At 38.9% G+C, this 19,944-nt stretch overlaps 1 protein-coding gene across 14 annotated transcripts in view; it reads left to right on the forward strand.

The window, feature by feature from the left end:
- Positions 1–19,944, forward strand: part of NRG1 (neuregulin 1) — a 1,032,063-nt gene that overhangs the window by 1,009,406 nt on the left and 2,713 nt on the right. For 5 of the 14 annotated variants that reach the window (XM_068531884.1, XM_068531886.1, XM_068531891.1 and 2 more), the window contains 5 exons: positions 2,542–2,600; positions 13,947–14,049; positions 15,541–15,667; positions 18,031–18,161; positions 18,972–19,178. In XM_068531884.1, coding sequence (XP_068387985.1) covers positions 2,542–2,600; positions 13,947–14,049; positions 15,541–15,667; positions 18,031–18,161; positions 18,972–19,178 — 627 coding nt within the window. Of the gene's footprint in view, positions 1–1,887; positions 1,956–2,541; positions 2,917–9,232; positions 9,257–13,946; positions 14,050–15,540; positions 15,668–18,030; positions 18,162–18,971; positions 19,179–19,944 lie in introns of those variants that run through there. The other 9 variants (XM_068531882.1, XM_068531885.1, XM_068531879.1 and 6 more) reach the window with 3 other exon arrangements.

Here is a 19,944-nt window from a genome sequence, read left to right on the forward strand (position 1 = left end):
TTTCTTACCTCTAATGGTTCTCTCTCCCTCTCTCTCTTCTCACACACACACATATCATATTCACATATCTTATACCATGTTCTTTGTATGAAACAAGTGGATTATTGTGTGATCAAATTAAGAATTTAAATTTTTAAGATGAAATGGTCATTATAGAATATATTCTTAGTTCTGAAATTACCTACTTAATTATAGTGTATGTCTATATGGATTTATATAGTCCTGGTTCAGAAACAAATATACAAATAAAAACCCCATGTACTTCAGAAATTTTTATGTCAAATAAGTTATATGGAAAACAAGTTTCCGTATATTTTTCTTAAATTACCTGTGAAGACACTCTTATTGAAGCATGTAGAATGACATCTTCATGAGAAATGACCCAACCTCACAGGTTATAGTTCTTATTTCTGTATTTCTCTAGGCAGATCTTCCTCTACTCATTGAAGCGAAAATATTATAAACGAAAATAACGTTCATTTAAAAAAAATATATTTTGAAGAATTGAAAAAACTATATCAATACAAGATGTTTGTTGTTAAGCTTATTGATATTATTGTTAATGATCATAATTATACTTTGTTTACCCAAGTACTTATAGGGCTGAAAATCTGGAACTGCTAGTATTTATTCTTACAAGCCATTCTTCATGAAATAGGTGAAGTAGATGTACCAAATCACTTGAGAACATTTTTTGGCACTGAATTTGGCTTCAAGGGAAATGAAAAAAAATCAACCTTATATTAGCAAAAATGAATCATTTTATTCACATCTCTTTGATGCCAAAAAGATGGTGTTTATTTTTATTTACTCTGGAGAAGAAAGGATTGTAAGTAAATCATGAGGTGTGTGCATGACGGTTATGGCCTAGGTGAACTATTAATAATAATCATGGCTATGGGTGTGGAGCACCTGTAAGAGGTATATTTGCGTCCTGGAACTTTTTGATGACCCTATTTATTAGAGTATGATACTGGGTAAAATGAATCCATTCTGAAATGCTTTAGTTAATGGAGTGACAGCAACAAAAAGAGCAATTGTAAAGGACTTCCATATTTAGGCACAGCCCCATCACAAGCCTTTAAGAACAATATTCCACCAGGATTCTGGAATTTAGATAGGCAAATGTATACGAGTGAGTAAAATGTAAATTTTATACAGTTTCAAAACAATTTACCCTAAATGCAAAATGACATTTACTAAATACCTCAGTAGAGGAATAACTTTAAATTTAAGAAGTGTATTTGTCTTTGACTTGGGATAATTGGATGAGGTGAAATTTGTACTAATAAAAATCTGCCTCTTTCATTCACCATTAAAAGTAAGACCTAATTTCTAATATCTTTAAAACAAAAAGGGATATAGTTTTTCTTGTCAGTAATCACTAGAGTGTGAAAGTGCTTGACTTCTGTTGTAGTTTGTTGATTTCACTTACAAAGATACCTATGAAATGAAGTACAAAATTGTGTCTACAAAAGAAAAAGCTCAGAATCATTTAAACAATAAGATGGTGGATGGAACCTTATAAGCTCTTACCAAAACCAGTGTTTTAACACAGTGAGTCAGTTGATCAGTGACAACTTCAGAAATGCCCAAGGGAAAATAACTTAGCTGCCCAGAACTTGCCACTTCTTTTCAACTTTTCAACCTCACTCTAGTTAAATTTCAGTTAACTGATTTTATGAAGACTGAAGCAAACAACAGAAATATATACCCCATAGTTTTCATGGGACATGGTTTTCTAAATGTTTTGTCTTCTCCTTTCTTTTATGTTGTTCAGCTACCAGGTCATTTGTAGGAGTCTCCATACTCCATAGGAGGAAAATTGCCAGTCTGAAAGTTCAGTGTCTTTAGCGTTCGATTGCTTATTACATTTTTACCCTCTAGGTGCCAACCTGGATTCACTGGAGCGAGATGTACTGAGAATGTGCCCATGAAAGTCCAAACCCAAGAAAGTATGTTAAAATAGTCTGAAATTTGCTTTCTCCCCCAAACTACAGCAACAATCACTACCACTTGGTGGTTTTACAACTCAGTTGTGACTGATTCCTTTTGTTCTAATTATGGTTTAACCACTCAGGGCATAAACCCATTCAATGAGACCTTGTTTAACTGTGTCTCAACACAGACCCCAGAGGTCATCAATTTTATAAAAGAATGACCCATCAGGATGGTCAGTGATGCTGGCGATCATGGCGGGCCAGCCAACCAGAACTCCTTTCCTTCCAACATTTTGGACCAATGCTGTCAAATAGAAAACCTAGTTAAAGAAAACATCTGCTTTCACTTCAAGTGACTCCCTTTGAGAGAACGCAGTCACTTAAAATGCTGGGATCTTTCTATCATTTTTGTCCAAATTTTTAACCCTTTTGGGGGAAATGCCAGAGTCTAAAAGCCATGATTAGGACAAAGACTCAGTTCCTGAGGGTGAACTCACCAAGTTCAATCAAATGTCACTGAAGGAGCTTCTTTCTAGCATATATTCACCTCTTCTCTTTTTCTCTGTTTTTTCTACCATTGTTTTTTTGTTTCTTCTCTCAGGTGCCCAAATGAGTTTACTGGTGATCGCTGCCAAAACTACGTAATGGCCAGCTTCTACAGTACGTCCACTCCCTTTCTGTCTCTGCCTGAATAGGAGCATGCTCAGTCGGTGCTGCTTTCTTGTTGCTGCATCTTCCCTCAGATTTCACCTAGAGCTAGATGTGTTTTACCAGGTCTAACATTGACTGCCTCTGCCTGTCGCATGAGAACATTAACAAAAGCAATTGTATTACTTCCTCTGTTCACGCCTAGTTGGCTCTGAGACACTCATAGGTGTGTGAGACTCCGATGTTTCTGAAATTGATCTTGAATAATGTGATACAAAATGATAGTCTATATCACACAGTGCAATGATAATAAAGGCATTTAAAAGTCTCACTTTTATTGATAAAATAAAATCATTCCACTGGACAGTCCATCTTCTTTATAAAATGACCCCATCCTGAAAAGGATGTTTGCTAAGTTGTAACCAGTACACACTTGAAATGATGGTAAGTTCATTTCGGTTCAGAATGTGTTATTTCTAACAAATAAACAGAATAAAAAGAGTGCAGATGTTTCTCTTCATTAACCAAACAGTTTGCATTTAAGTTTAAAAAAAGCACTGAGTAGGAAAATTAAAAACAAACAAACATTTTACAGCAAAGGAGATGGCCAGGCTTCTATTGACCTTCTTTAGGAAAAAAGTGATTCGGGTCTAAATGATTTTTAGATGAATTGTTAAATCATTTATGTTATTCTAGTTTCAATAATAATTTTAGGAAAATTGTTTTTTAAAAATATTTATTAGTTACTTTGAAATATCACAGTTCACTGCTAGATATATATTTTTTAATGAGAACTGGGAAATTTTGATCGATTTCTGTGGCTTCATGAAGTCTTGGACATCATTCCTAAAAGACCCAATTCACATTGTATATAATTGCACGGATAACTAAACTATGTATTTCTCCTGCTTTTGTGAACGAGGACTATAGCTTTTAATTCTGGAGCTTTCAAAGCATTATATTTTAAATGGATTCCATATAGTTATCCATTTAGATCAAAGGTTGACAAATTTTTTTCTGTAAAGGATCCGATAGTACATACTTTTGTGTTTGCAGACCATACCATCCGTGTCATAACCACAGAAAACTTGGCCACTGTAGCACAAAAGCAGTCATAAACAGTGCATGAACTCATAAGCATGGCTGTGTACTATTGAAACTTTATTTACAAAAGCATCGTAATGGATTTGTCAACCTCTGATTCAGATCGCCAATTTCTCACCCCAAGAAATATTTCACGTAGCGTATTAGGGTATAAATTCATGTAACACAAGAAACGGTGATAGCAATTGGTCATTTGGGGGCTCTAAAAGAATGAGATTTGACTCTTACTTGAATACATGCAAAGAATAAGATTCTGTTCCTTATGTTAACAGACATGGAAGAATAAAGAAATTTCATATGCATTATGGGGAGAGTAGGCCCATACTGTTCAAACTTTTTTTTTTTTTTTAGTGAGGTGGTACTTATTATGTATTTACAAAGGCTACGGACCAAAAATTATGTTACAGAACATTTTATGTTGTGAAAAATTGGTAAATTGGCATTGCTAAATTTTCAAACACGGTCTCTCCTTTATTCAGAATCTTTAAATAAAATGCCTTTAGTGGACAGAATTGTTCTCTCTACAGCTGTAGAATATTGTTACAAAGGTAGATAAGATGGAAAGTAAAAACAGAAGGTAAAAGTAGAATTTTACTTAATATAGTAATTTCCTTTTAGAAATGTGTTTGTATTCAAATGACATAGATTTAGCAAATCCATGTGACTGTGTAAATTCAATACAATTATATTTTAGAATTTAATGAAAATTCTGAACATGTGCGTTATACTTAAATTTTTGGAATACCATTGTGCACTGAAAGCAATGTTGAAGTACCAGATAGAGAAAAGCATTAAAAAATGAAGATATTCCCCCAAAATGATAATGCAGTGAGATCTGAGGGTAATAAGCTGAGAAAATGTTCTCAGCTTCTCTTTTAGACGATTTCCTCTTTCATAAGATATAATTTTAAAATAGCTACTGTGTATTTAATCTGAGTGTGATTCCTTGAATAAATTCTTTAGTAAGCTTTCAGTGGCACTTTTGGAAGATGTCCAGGAAAGCAGCATTCATATTTAACCTGATTTAACAAAGATTGATAGGAAGCACGTTTATAAACAAAATCTGTAGTGACTGTGCATCAGCGCTGCCTCATGTCTGGAAAAGCAAGAGCTTCCAATCAGAAACTGCTTTCCAAAATTGTCTTGCCCAGAGTTAATTTTCTAGCTTCCAGGTCTTAAATTCTCAATTTTTATTTCTGCAAACCTTCACATAGAAGGCAGGAAAATAAATGTTTGCTGCTCTGAGAACTTTATGCTCAAGTAACAATGAAGGCTACACAAAAACTAAAAAGTGTTGCCACCATGGTAATGTTTAAAATGTATTTATTTGTTTGTGTTCATAAAGTTTGAAATGCATAACATACATTTTAAAAGAAAAGATATTCCCCAGCTTCAAAGAGAAACATTGTTCAACTTACCAAACCACATTTTCAGTTGAAGAATCACATTCTAAAAGAATGTACAATTTTTTAAATGCTTATTAACACGTAACTTACATCATTAGGATTTAATACAGTTTGTCTGGTCAGGGTGTCCTACGGGACATTTATTGATTTATAAAAACTGATTTAAAATATAAAAGAAAGGAACACATGTATATTTTATAGAGCGTTCTTGAAGGAAGCCGTTTTCCTTGAAATAAAACATATTTATAATACTTTATAGGAAAATATTGTCAAGGTTAGTCAGCTTCAATTTTCACCCTTCTTGACACAGAATTCCTACTTGAAAGGATTGTGTTCATCATTGTGTGTGTGTGTGTGTGAGAGAGAGAGTGCGTGTGTGTCTCTGTGTGTATATATATATATAGACAATCGATAATCAATTTATAGACGTTATAGAAAAAAAAGCACTCACAGCTTCAGTAGTTACAGGCAGTATGGAGCAAATAAGTCATGTATAAACTAACATTTAATAGGAAGTAATTATAGAATAGCCCAAATTGTAGACTATTTTAAAAGAGTACAATTTTAGAACTTGTAGGCATATTCTCAGAATGAGTAAACTTAGCCTTAAAAGTATTTTTGAACCATAGGTTACTAGTGCCTAAATTATTTGTGTTGACTTTTCTAAATATTTTTAAAACTCTCTGAAGTTATTAATTTCTTTATCAAACATGTGTATCTTGCTGAAAGTAGAATAAAGACACACTCAACCTATGACAAAATTATCATTAACTCCAGCTGAGCATTAGTGAGATTTCACTGTGTGTGTTTTTGTGAATGTATCAATACTTGCTCATGGCATATGGAAACTTGGAAGGAAGGAGAGAGTTTCCTATTACATTTCGAAGGGCTCAGTGGCAATATGGGTTGGTATATGTGAAAAAAAAAATCTACATTTGTAAAGGTAAGTCGAAAATTAGAAGTCAGACGCTAAATTGCTCCCATTTCGAAATGACATTGACAGGACCCCTCTAGAAACCTCAGAGGGGCAGAAAGTCAAGAGGGCACATACCTCTTTGAGATTATTTGCATAAGGAGACCCAAGATGTTAAGGAATAAAATCCTGAATGTCTTCAAATTTAACAGAAATTATAATTGCATGTATGGACAATTCCAATTTTTAAATAAGTTGTTTTCTTGTTCTTCTCTCTAATGCAATTGAAAATTTAAATTAACCTACAGGTTAATCAGTTTTCTTCAAACTATTATAAAATCCTAAAACAAAGGATTAGCGAGTCAATATTTAATAGTTTCTGAAGACTCTTAGATTTAAATTAATTTTTTATATTGCTTACTGCACAGCAGGAAATCACATGTAGAAAAGGAAACTAAATTGTTTACAGTAACCTTCGTGTTTTTGAATTACTAATTTAATTTGAAAAATGGAGTGGCTAGGCAGAAGTTCAATAGGAAACATATGATATGTAATAAGCCTAAGCCAACATTAGATTAAATAGAAAAGATAGAAAGTAATGACCTCTTCAGAAAATGAAAAGTGTTTGTGTATCCTACTTTTCTTGACTCACAATGAAAGAAATGTAGCCACCAATAGTAAAAATAAATTAGAGTAGTATTTGCTACGGGACTAGTGTGACTGATGCATGCTTCCTCTGCTTGTTTCCTTGTTAGGGCTTATAGCCAGAAGAGATTCCAATTTTAAGTACCAATTTCCCTTTGAATTATTGAAATTGGAGCTGCCTGATATAAATGACTTCCCATGAAATGAAATTAGAGTTAGGCTCACAGACTTACCTATAAAACTGTAAATGCAGTAATATGTATGCATGAGCATGCTACTAATTTCATTGAAGACTTAACCAAGCTTTCTACGCAACTAATATAGATAATTAGCAGTGTTCACGTAGGCATGGAATCATGATTCTCTTCTCTGGAAAGAGTTTCTGTAGTTATCTCTTGATTTTAACCCTTAAATTATTACTGACGTAGGAGGAAAAGGCAAGAGATGGAGAGGGTTCTAGGGAGAAAAATTGAGTCACTTTCTCATGGAAATGTGTAAGGAAATTTATTATCAGTTCTTCGGAAAATGAATTTTGGTATCTTGGTGTTCCGAAGTTTATATGGAGGAAACAAATGGGGGGGAAAATGTCAATTTGTCAAATTGAATGTTGCACAGAGGCAAGAGAAATTCATTTGGATTGGAAAAAGTTGTTAATTTGACTGTGAACATTGTGCAACCAAAGTAACCCTACATCCTCTGGCTGTGAATTTATGAAAAATGTAGGTGATTTGCCTGAGTACCCTGGACTCAAGGCAAAGGGAACTCTCTGTTATATAAAGTGCCTCTTTATCATTGTTACTAGATGCACTATCTATATATCTATATCATCTATAGATATAGATATAGATTTTTTAAATCTAGGAAACTTCATTTCCTTAAGAGGTGGCAAGTTTTTTTAAAAATCTAAATTCTTGATATATCCCAGGAGCTATCAGAGTTTTGAGGGCCGTGAAATTAATCAGAAGTAAACCTACATCCATGCAGTAAGTGGCCCAAAGTAAATCTCCAGATATGTCTGTTCCCCAAGCTGTTGCACCCCTCTGCTGTTGGCCGACATAATTCATGTCTCCATTATGCCACAGGGTCACCCTGTGAGGCATGTATCAATATCGTAAGCATTTTGTCAACAAGAAATTAACTTGTCCAAAGTCACTGAACAGGTAAATGGCAGAGAAAGGACCTGAAACGAGGACGACTCCAAACATACTTACCTCCTTTCCCTTCTCTATATGAGGAGCTTTGCTCATGTCCAAACTGATGCCTCTGTAAGAGAAATACCCCCTCTAGCGCATGTTTTCAAACTTAACAGATGCCTTGTCATATTTTGGGGGCTGTCCTGGTATCTCTCTAATCAGTGACCAAGGGAAGAAATATAGACCACAGAACCCCTCTGTTTTCATCCTGGCCCTCCTTCCCACCTGCCTCTCCACCACCCACGCGCAAATAAGGAAATCCTGAAGGGCCGCACATGATGAAATTTGGTTAACAACTTTTTGTTTCCAGAATGGAATGTGTCATTTGCAGAGGTTTTTTGGTTTTTCCTGTTTGTTTGTTTTGTTTTTTTGGCCCCATTTCGTCACTTGAGCCTGTGCAGGTTCTGCTGGCCCTGCAATCCCGGTCCCTCCTCAGTCAGGTCTGCCAGGACTGTGGGCTGTGAGCACACGACTTTGAGTCCCTTTCCCTGGGCAGCCCTGCAGTTTCCCTGGGTGCCTGTGCCCTTCAGCTGTCATCTGGGCATTGGAACCAAGCACTGGGAAGTGATCATCTAATTGGCTCTTCGTGATTTGAGGAAGCAGTAGATTAAACTTAACTAAAGAACCCAGGAATTGCATCCTCCCCCCGCCTTTTTTTTTTTTTTAACCAATTGAAAAAGTGAGGTATTCAGAGCTGTCCTATGCCACACAGGAACTATATGGAAAACTGGAAGCAGGCTCCAGTGCTCCAGTGCCCCAGTGCCCCATCTGGCTTTTTGAGCAGAAATGTTTGCTCCTTGTCATGTAAGTGGTGGAGAGAATAGAAGGTTTGGAGAAAAGGAAATAGTTTAAAAACAAAATAACTAAAGCAACAAGAAATATTAGAGCATAGCTATATAAATCCATTGTGTTGAAATTTTCCAACCAAATTACTTGGCTTCATCTCCTAGCTCTGCCACTGTGTGTCTTTGGGCAAAACAATTTCACCTCCCCAGAACTTCAAGTCTGCCTTTTGAAAAGAGAAGAATGAAATAATGCCAAATGCCGTCTCTGATGATAAATACAGTATTCTATTCCCAAATAATGAAATAGCATAGAGGAGAGTTCAGCCATACAACTTCTCCCTCAGTAAGGTCTTTTAAGGGTTAATAAAGACACAGTGTGCTGGTATTTGCACACCTCTTAAAAGAGAAGTTCCTTCTGTGGACTCATGGGGGCGTACCTGAGCACTGCTTCCTTAACCATCCGCCGTTTGTCTGTTCAATGTGCACGCACAGAGCCATAATAGTCGTGTGTAATGTGTTTTGGAGTGCAGTGTATTGCTCTTTTCTGAAACTTTTTCCCTTTCTTTCTTTTTTTTTTGTCAACTTTCTGCATTGGCAGAGCATCTTGGGATTGAATTTATGGGTATGGACCAATCATCATTCCTTTTAGCCTGCAGAATTTAGAGCCTATGAGCTGAAACCCTTTTTTTTCCCCCCCTGTCTACTCTTCCCTTTCAGTTCCTAACTAATTTCCTTTCTCTTTAGAAGGGATCATACAGCTATAACAGTGATTTCTTTGCTTTCAATCTATGGTTAGTTTACCAACATGGTACTGAGTGCAGCAGCTTTTAGATTCCCAGCTTTCACTTAGAGTTTAAAACCACCTTACCTGCTGCAAATTCACATATATCCCACGTTCTTTGACTCACTGGTTGATCTGGCCATGCTGTTATTTCTGAGCTGGGGTACATTGGAGTGGTTTATAAGGCTGTAGGAAGGACCAAACCAGAAGCCTGAGAACAGAAGAAGCTTTACATACATCAGTGTAAGAACACTCCACATTTTAGGCTGATGGGAGCTTGACATACAATGTAAAAATCATCTATTAATATAGTAACATAGCTCTTACTCTGCAACATAATATTATATGCATAGACTTGGATTACTCTGGTTTTCTGGAGATATTCAAGCACTGCTCTAGTCAATTTCATTATCTCATGAGCAAGGAAATAGAAAACAATGAAATAGCCTTGTGCTATTTTAGTTGGAAATTCTAGCACTAACAGAATTAAACTTGAGTCACTATATCCCAACAAGTAATCAAATAGACATTTTCACACTGCAAATGTAAAATATCTCCTATGAGCATGTGAATTGGGGGCATACTTCTTTGGAAAGCCTTCACCCTAAAGAGTTGGGAGAAAAGGCCAGTCTTGGGAGGAAGGGGAAGCCATTCTATTCTTCCAGAGGCTCCACAGTGCAGGCCCCCAGGAACGTGACCGTCGGTCAATAAAGCGATGTCCTGATTAACGGAATATCTGGTCCCCAGCCAGCTGGTGTCAGTGACATCATGCGGTGAGAGCATCTTATAGCTGTTGCTTTCGTTTCAATGATAACATCACAGTCTACACCTAATGTACTTCCCATAATTTGTGGAAAATCAGGTTGTTACAAGCTCTATTCGTTCCAGGGACAGAAACTCAATTGCTCATTGCCCCCAAAAATATTCCAAGAGAAAACTATTCATTTGATGGGAATAGCCCCACGTTCATGTGAGTGGTCCTTTGCACATCAGAGAACATCACCCAAGAGTAAGGAACACAAGAGGTCCCACCAACATCCCGCAGGGGGCAGGTGGTCTACACGAGGGGAGTTCTCTATTCAGGTTACTTTCCTCGGGATAAAAATTATCCCACTTCTAAAAAGGCTTATTGGCCTTACCTGAAAGGAAGAAAAAAATACCACCATCACCTCCCCTCTTCTCCCTAACAGCATCTTTCCTGCTTTATCCTTTAGGGTATAATTATTAAATTTAATATTTCTCTTCCCAAACAATGAAGTAGGGTGATGGATATTTCAGATGTATAACCTCCCTCAGTAAAATCTGAAGGGTTAGTAAAGGCACACTGATGTGGTACCCACACCAGGGGTTACCTTGGTAACCTTAAGGTTTGACCTCTTAAGGGCAAACCTTCCAGAGGTTCCAAAGTCCCCAGCCAGCCAGAACATTCCATCCTTAAGGAAAATCAGACTTTAAAGGTCAATTAAAATTGAGACAGCCAAGGCTTCTGTCTCTTGGCCTAGCCAGATCAGTCTGAAAAACATGCTTGATCTGGTTCATTCAATGCATCCAGCCAAACCGTAAAGACTCAGAAGTGTTTCAACTCATTAAGGCAGATCCGCCAGCGAGCCTGATGGATTCTTTTTTTCAACGCTGCCTCTAATCTGTTCTTGTCCTATTGACCCTGTCACACTAGGAAAAAAAATAAGGGGGGGGGGGGAAGGGTTTTTTAAAAAACTCATTGTTTATATTATTGTTCATCAAGTATTTCTCTTTGAACACATTTGTTTTGTGAGGGTCACCTGATCTAGTAAACCATTGGAAAATCAGAAACTTAGATGAAAAACATTTAATGCAAACACGCTGATGTGAATACAGAATCCTAATCCACATCTGTGTTCTAGGGGCCTTGGTTTTAATTAGTTCATTTAGCACTTTTCTTTTGCCCTTTGGCCTTTACTGGGCTGCCTTTCTATTTCCATGATTGATTTTCCCGGAAAAACTGTGTCTTCTGACCTAACCTAGGAAGAATGGGCAAGTCATCATATACGATTTGTTCACAGACCCAAATCAGTCTATTTTATAATTAACAACCACCAAAAAACTTGCCAAAGAGTCCGTGAGAGGCACGATGCCTTTCCCCCTTTGGCCCTTGGCTAGGTCCTCTTTTTGCAGTTTGCAGAAGCAATTTCCCAGGTTCTTCTAAAGATAGAATGGGAAGATGGCAATGCTACCAAGTGCTTGCCATTTGAAAAGAAGAAAAAAATAGAGTAAGCGAAAGAGGTATAGTAGGGTCTTCACTTTCTAGGCGATGATACTTTTACACTTCTGGTGTGTAACCAGTTCATCACAACCAAAGGATCCCTGCTCTGTGTCCTGCATCCCTGGAGAAGGACCAGTGGGGCGATGCCTTTGCTGCTCAGACTTGAGTGCTGAAAACTGATCCGGGTGCCCGGTCCAGGCGGAGCCTCCAGTGGCATCAGCTCACAGATTAACACCTTATGAAATTGAATTCCCTGTCCTGTGGCTATGTGGGAGGGGAGGTAGGAGGCAGCAGACACTCGCAATTAACATACAAGCATCCACGTGCCACGTCCTCATTTGACTTCTGCGGCACAAAACTACGTGACACCGCTCTATGTCTCCTGGTCCGTTGTCGCCCCGCAATGCACCAGCTGCTTTGCTTTCTAATTGTGGCTTCCACGTGACCGCCAGTCTAGGTTAGGAGTTATGCTGTATGGGATAACCCTTCCAAATCTGCATCCACCTTTCTTCCCACCCCAGCACTTCCTCCCTCTGGTTTTCTTTTATGTATTTATTTTTCCTCCCTTAGTACCAGGCATGCTGTGCCAGGGACTTCAGATCGCTCCTTCACTTCTTAACCTTGTTTTCCCTCCTACCTGGCTTCCTCCCTCTCTCCGTCATTCTGTCAGCCCGTCTGTCCTCTCAGTTTGTTTCTTTTCCACTTCCAACACTTTTGGTTTGTTTTTGTATAATCTCTGCAGCATTCTGGTCTCTTTTACCCGCTGACTTCTTTCTCCTCCTCCTGTTAATAATCAGTGCTCTTATTAATTTGATTTGACAATGTTCCTGACCTGTTAACTGGAATTTGATTACCATGGGCTTGGCTTGTAGGAAATGTTTTGTTTAATGATAAAGTCTACTGTATCATAGAAATTACATTGCACTTTTTCATTTCAAGAAGACTTCCAGAAACTTGCCCTCTCTCAGTAGAGAAAACAAGTGTGGTTGCTTAGACAGAGAATGTAAACTGAAAATGTTCCATAAGGCCCCATGTTGATGTCCAGATAAGAGACCTTCATCGGTAAAATATTCCCCAGTTCTTGACCAGCTTGTTAATCAGAAGAGCAAATAGAGCTCACACCGCTTATTATGCATCAGTTGAATTCTCTTTCTCATTGAGCTCGTGAATATCTCCCAATAATACGTGCGATTGGACTGGTTGGAAGCTTAGCTCCTAAGAGGGTCAAGTTCACCATTAAATCAGCCAATCTTGTTAAGAACCTGACCTACCATAGTGTAAGCAAGTTATCCCCACAAAACCCGATTTGCAGATAGAAAGCCTTCCATGAAGCAGAAACTGGTTGCATTGCGGGTACAGCAGTACCTTCACCTGAAAGTTCTAAGCCTCCCATCTCCTTAGTGCAACCGACAGTAGCTAATTTGCCGAGTTGGTCAATGCAGGAGAGTACAACCTATTTCAAATCATGTATCACTTGTGCCAGTGGTTTTGTAGTGCCATAAATTAGGATCTCTAAGTACAACTGGTGAAGTAATAATAATAATTGTTCCTCAAAGGACAAATCTTCATCATGGCCCAGGACGGGACGATCCCACCCATCGTATTGGGGTTTCTCTGATACAGTGCCCTGCTACTCCGTGTCATGTTGCTTATGTTCCCATTTTACTGGTAAATCACAGGGATCCTGCATCAGTTTCGTTGCTAACTACAAGTCAAGCTCATGTTTGCAAATGTCTTTGATTTTCTTTTTTTTTTTTTTTTAAGTTAGAAGTGGCTCTTCGTAAAGACCACAGGAATAGGAAATAGCTGGGAAATCCAAAGAGGCTCAGGGTGAGGGAGGGGAGGGGGCTGGGAGGGTGGGAAGAAGAGAAGAAGGAGGAGGTGGAGGGTCCCAGTGGTGCCAATGCCAGCTCCTTGTACTGGTGTTGATTCCTGTTGTCTTTGCAAGAGATTTTTCAAAAAATAAAATCTACCGTTTTAACCAAATCATTATTTTATAATTAATGTTTATGATTTGCCAGTTTAGTACATCTCTATCTATAACTTATCATTAAAGTAATTGAATGATATCATTTTTTAAATTACAAATGGCCCCCAACGGGCTTTGCCATTTTATGCTCAAAACGTAGTGCAGAGTGTGCTGCACCTTAAGTACGTCTGCAAGAGGAATGAACTGTCCCGTGTGTATTGTCTTGTGAACATGGACAATACAGCATGCCAGCCGTTCAGTTGTTAAGTCCTGGCGAGGGTCCGGGGCCTTTGGTGACGTCTGCTCTCATCCCCTTCCAGAAGCGGAGGAGCTCTACCAGAAGAGAGTGCTTACCGTCACCGGCATCTGCATCGCGCTGCTCGTGGTCGGCATCATGTGTGTGGTGGCCTACTGCAAAACCAAGTAAACGTCCCCTTCACCTCCTGTCTCCTTAGCGCACAGACAGCCCGGCCGGCAAGGGCTGGGCAGAAACCCGCTCCGCAGCCTGGTCTTGAAAAAAGGGGGCAGGCGCCACAGAGGGATTGTCTCCTTATTTTTTTTTCTCCTGAATAATCCATTTTGAGGACCTTTCCTAATCACATACATTACGAAGCTTTGCCTATTTGTGTGAAAGTGTTCAGAAGACTTCTGATAATTGACCACAGTCCCACGACCGAAGAAAGGGTGGGAGGGAAGGGTTGCGCAGGGACACACGCGAGTGTCTGTGGATAAGGAGCGCGTCATCTCACTGCTGAGGACACGTCCAACCGTACTCAGACTTAGGGGATAAAGGGAGCATTAGGTGGTGTTTGAAGTGCAGGGGGTTTTTAAAACATGATCGTGATTCATTTTCAATTCCATCTAATTAGGTTACCGGTTCCAATGCTCCCAAAGTGAGAGATGTACAAAAGGAATCTCACAGGAGGAGAATCAAGCAAAACTTGCTTTGAAAGAATAAAAGAGAAACATGAAAACAGATCTGTGTTCGCTTTGTTGGTCCTTTAAGCTGGGTTCATGTTAACAAATACAATTACCGTTTGACATGAATTCTTTCATTTTTCTTTCATACATAGAACTACTTCAAGGCTGAAATAATGTTATTAACAGTTTGGTTTTATTTTGTCACTTCATCATATAAAATCTTGAGCCAAAATTAGTCATGGGACTAATATTACGATCCAAGTTGAGGAACAAAGACAATATGCTCTTATGGCATAAAAGTAAGGGCATGGATGGCATTTTCTTAATGTCCCAGGATTTATTTAGTATGTTGCCAGAATTGAGCAAGCGATAGAGATAAATAAGCCTTCACGGAATCCACCTTATGAGTCTTATTATATTCAGTCTGAATATGTGAATATTCATTCCCTAGATACAGAGAAAAGTGGTAATAGGGTAGGATCATATTATAATTGTGCCATAATCTACCGGCAAAATAAGTATATATCTTCACTCACGTACAGTTCTATACATACACACACTATGTGTGATGCACAGAGTCAACACTAACTGCATTTTCTTGAAAGACACACAGACAGGCAAAACTATAAATGAAATCAGCCTTGTCAGTTGCATAGCATGAATTGTTACCTAAGACAAATGACCATCCGTAACACTTAGGCAAAGATGGATTGATTAGGAAAGTTGGGATATTAGCCACCTCTCAACTTGACTTGTCTTCTTTTTTTTTCTTATCTCTCGGCAGTCCAGTTCAATTTCTGTAAGAATCCCATGCATCTTCTTAAATCTACTTGCTAAGAATAGGTGATTCCCCTCCTGAGATGAAGTGGCACTCCCTCCCTCCTCCTCCCTCCCGACCAATCCACTGCCTTGAATTGTGTGTTGGTAGAAGAATTGACTGTACTGAAAAATGTAAATAATAGAAGAAATAAATGCTCCTTTTTTCCTATCCAGGAAACAACGGAAAAAGCTTCATGACCGGCTTCGGCAGAGTCTTCGCTCTGAACGAAACAACATGGTGAACATAGCCAACGGGCCCCATCACCCCAATCCACCCCCCGAGAACGTGCAGCTGGTGAATGTATGTTGACTCTGGCCAGTGGAAAAGCTCAGCATCTCTCCTCTGTTCAGGCACCTTGAAGTTTATTTTCTAAAGCTCTTAGGCTCTTAGCTGCCGCCATTAATCACCAGGGCTTCCAGGAATCCAAGGTTTCGCCAAGAGAAAATAACGGGAACATTTTTTTAAGTGGATTTGGTGACTGTAAAACCAGCACATTTCCTCTTATAAAGTGTTCATTAAGGGATCGGAATAATCATGTTGGGTTTGTTCTGTAGGGAAACCATAACCAGAAGAAAGAACAGAAAAAAAAAAGAAAAAGAAAAATAATAAAATTCATGATACAAGAATCAGAAGGAAATGTTTTATTTTTTTTATACTTTGGAAATGAAGACTGCTTCAGTCTATAACTGATTAGCCCTGATAACTGAACTAAAGGCTCTAGAGTCATTTATTTTTTTATTAGACTCATTTGTCCGGTGCCTGATGATTTACTGATTCTGATTAACAAAGGGAAACATTAGGGCATGAAAAGGTCAAGGCCATTACCAAACTTGCTTCTCAGTAGCCAAACTAGAAGAATTTAATACTTTCCAACTCTTTCTACATGATGCCAAACCGTCCAGAGGAAATATATCCTTCATCATTCGAAGATATATTTTTTAAATTTATGGAGCATTCAGCTTTTAAATATAATGAAGTCATCAAATATTAGATTCTGAGAGTCTTCACATAGCTTTTTTTACAGATAAGGGCCAGGGCAGAGCTGGACGCAGCTTTCCTGGCTTCTGGAGTTTTACTCTTCCTACTCCACCATCATTCTTCTTGTTTTCTTCATTCCCCTCTGATGTTTGGCTTTTTATAGGCAAAGCTGGAAGATTATATTGCAGTACCATTTTCTATCCTATAGTCGAAGATGGGTTTTGTGTGGAGCAAATATATCAAAGACCCAAGTTCAGGGTTGCTGGAGGTTCAACCACCAGCAAGTCTTGTAGGAAAGACCTACAGGAGACTGTTAGGTGCTGATAAATTAACATATTTGCTGCTTTCCTCCCCCTACCAGTATGTTCATTGGAATGTTCTGCACAGTTGCTAAATTCATTCACTACTGACACACCTATAATCTGTCACTTTATATAATACATAGGAGGCAGAATGACTGCCTGGATTCCAATTATGGCTCAAGCTATGTTACTGTGAGCTTTAACTTTTCTAAACCCTGTTTCTTCATCATAAAAATAATACCTACCTCAAAAAGTTCTTGCGGGCATTAAAAAGATAATCCATATAAAACACTTAGCCCAGTGACATCTAGTGAGTGTTGTATAATTTTTAAACATTATTTTCATTAGATTCACTGAGCTTACATTGCCTTCCAAGGAGCAAGAGTCATTTGGTACGCAGACTAAAAATAGATCGTTACATATGACAATGCCATCTTTTCCTTAAAGCAAAGATCCACATGGAATAACCTTTCCATGGTTAAGAGAACCAGCTATAATTTCAAGCATAATTCAAGTTGCACTTTTTTTTTTTGGTTTCCATGAATATATCAGGTTCTTTTAGAGCCCATAATCCATCAGATTATAAACTGCCCTATTTCATCTAAGACTATTCCTCTCTGTGTCTTTACCTGTTATTTAACTCAATTTGGTGTAAATACTAATAGTGTTTAAAAGACAATTTAAAGATGTCCCTCTCTCACTAATAAAAGGCGGTAATAGCTACTGTGATTTGGTGGTGAAAATAAAGTAGAATCTACTTACACTAAAGATAAGGCCCTCTATTATATGGTTTGTCAAGGTGTGTAACCTTGACAAATGTTGTTAAGTCTTTCAAATCTCTCAGTAGCCCTGTTAGTCTTACCACTGACAACTTAAAAATTTCAACGATATCATTAGGGCACCAATGGGCACTGAGAAATTAAAAGAGTCTTTCAAAACAGTCTTTTTTCATTCTTCTAGTGACTTGAAATTTGAAACAAGACAACCCATCTCTGTTCTTTTGTTTCACTCAAATATCTGTTCGTCGTTTTTGATTTGCAACAACTATTACAAAAATAAGTATTGGGCAGACTTTTGTATTGAATTCCAGTCATGTTATCAATTGGAAATGAAAGAGAAGAAATAGGCCTGTTTCTGATAAAATGTAGTTGTGATTGTAGGACCTACATCGCATGCGTATCCAAAGAGCAATCCATCAACTCCATTTACCTAATTTAAAGACCACAGTAGCTGGGATAGGTTTTGTCATCTGGCCACTGGAAAAATAGAATTTATTATGAAGCATGTGTATCAGAAGAAGAGATTTTTCCGTGTGTGTGCATGTGACATTGTTAGCATTTTGACTTCCCCAAATCTTCAAGTTGTGTCTCTTTGTTTATCCAGCAATACGTATCTAAAAATGTCATCTCCAGCGAGCATATTGTCGAGAGAGAGGCGGAGACGTCTTTTTCCACCAGTCACTACACTTCCACAGTTCATCACTCCACTACTGTCACCCAGACTCCCAGTCACAGGTATGAGAATAAAAAAACCGCGTGGCATTTCTCTAAGAACGAATCTTTACACATCGTCTTTTGCTCTCACTGCCTACAAAAGGGATAGGAGGTACTAATGAGGCAGTGAGGTACAGTAGAATGTATGACTTGGGACAGAAACAGACTTTGGACATCAAACTGGCTCTGCCACTTAATTGCTGTTTGAATTTGAGCCTCAATTTTTCCGTTACCAGAATAAGGGGAAATAATACCTACCTTATAGGATCGTTGCTCCTTATTTTAGAGATCGTCTTTTCTCATGCCTGACCATTCACAGAATTACTACGCTGGGAAGAGTTTGTCTTAGATGCCATATAATACTTAGAAGCTGACTTCTTCCAGTGGTTGGATTGCCCTGGGATATGCACATGAGAACTGGCTAAACAGCTGAACCCTAAACTCTCAAATGCTCTGGTGATATCTGAATGCGTGCTACCAAGGGCAGCACTAGACTTCCAAATGGAGCCCATAAGACAAGTGTTTCCTTAATCCAAGACACTCAAGAACAGAGAGACTCTAAGAATACTTAGTACAAAATGGCATTTGGTAAATGTGTGTTGAATGGATGAACACATGAAAGAAGTGTATCCTTGCAAAGCCAGTCTAAATCAAGATTCTGTCTGTAGCAAGCATCTTTATAAACAATTCTATTCTGAGACAAGTAATATCATAGTGAACTAATGATGCACCAGTCATTCGCAAGACTTTTCAGATCACTTCCTTTCATTTCCATGTGTGCCTATAATTAAAAATCTCTCTCTCTCGTTGCCTCTCACATTTCCTCTGTAGCTGGAGCAACGGACACACTGAAAGCATCATTTCAGAAAACCACTCTGTCATCGTGATGTCATCCGTAGAAAACAGTAGGCACAGCAGCCCTACTGGGGGCCCAAGAGGACGTCTTAATGGCTTGGGAGGCCCTCGCGAGTGTAACAGCTTCCTGAGGCATGCCAGAGAAACCCCTGACTCCTACCGAGATTCTCCTCATAGTGAAAGGTAAAACCGAAGGGCAAAGCTACTGGAGAGGAGAGAGCGCCCCAGTAAGAGAATCCCCGTGAGCATCTGCGGTCCCACCTAAGGAACCCACTCTAATGAGAATAAGGGGCAGAAGTTGCCTGGTCTAGGAGTGCTCCTAGTTGATGAAGCCATCTTTGGGTTTGACTGAACTCACTACTTCCGAGCTTCTCGCATCCTCCCCGTGGCTGACAGGCAACAGACTCCTAAAGAGCTGGAATGATTCGATGTGGAAGGGGCAGCAAACTTGGAGTTCCTAGCTCTGACCTTAGGCTCAGACCCTCAGGGCGGGGGTGCAGGGGTGGGCGGGGAGAAATGTCTCAGTTTCCTCAATTGTAACTTGAGAGCAGAATGCTGGCCTCAGTGATTGATCAGGACCCTTCTAGAATTCGAAGTGGCCAGTTATCCAAACTCTGCTCGAGCTGGCCTCCTGGTCTCACGTGCTAACTCTTTCTTACCTTCCAGCCTCACTTAAATCAAATCAAGGGCTGTGTCATTGCTGACGGTTGTAGGGACGGCTTGCATCCCTCCAGATAGTATCCCTTTATGGCGTTCCAACAAGGGATGACTCAATAAATCTCTCGTATGCTGCGCCTCGCCGTCTTCGCGGGAGGTTTTCAAGGCAGATGTTGCCTTTGACGTGGCCCTTATTCCAGAATGTGTTGGCTTTCTTCTGGGGCTATAGGGTTGAGTCGGGGGGCAGTCACAACAAAGGTAAAATAAAGATCAGAGCGAAGTAAGCTGAAAG

The sequence above is a fragment of the Eschrichtius robustus genome, chromosome 21 (genome assembly GCF_028021215.1).
Source record: "Eschrichtius robustus isolate mEscRob2 chromosome 21, mEscRob2.pri, whole genome shotgun sequence".
Taxonomy (NCBI): domain Eukaryota; kingdom Metazoa; phylum Chordata; class Mammalia; order Artiodactyla; family Eschrichtiidae; genus Eschrichtius; species Eschrichtius robustus.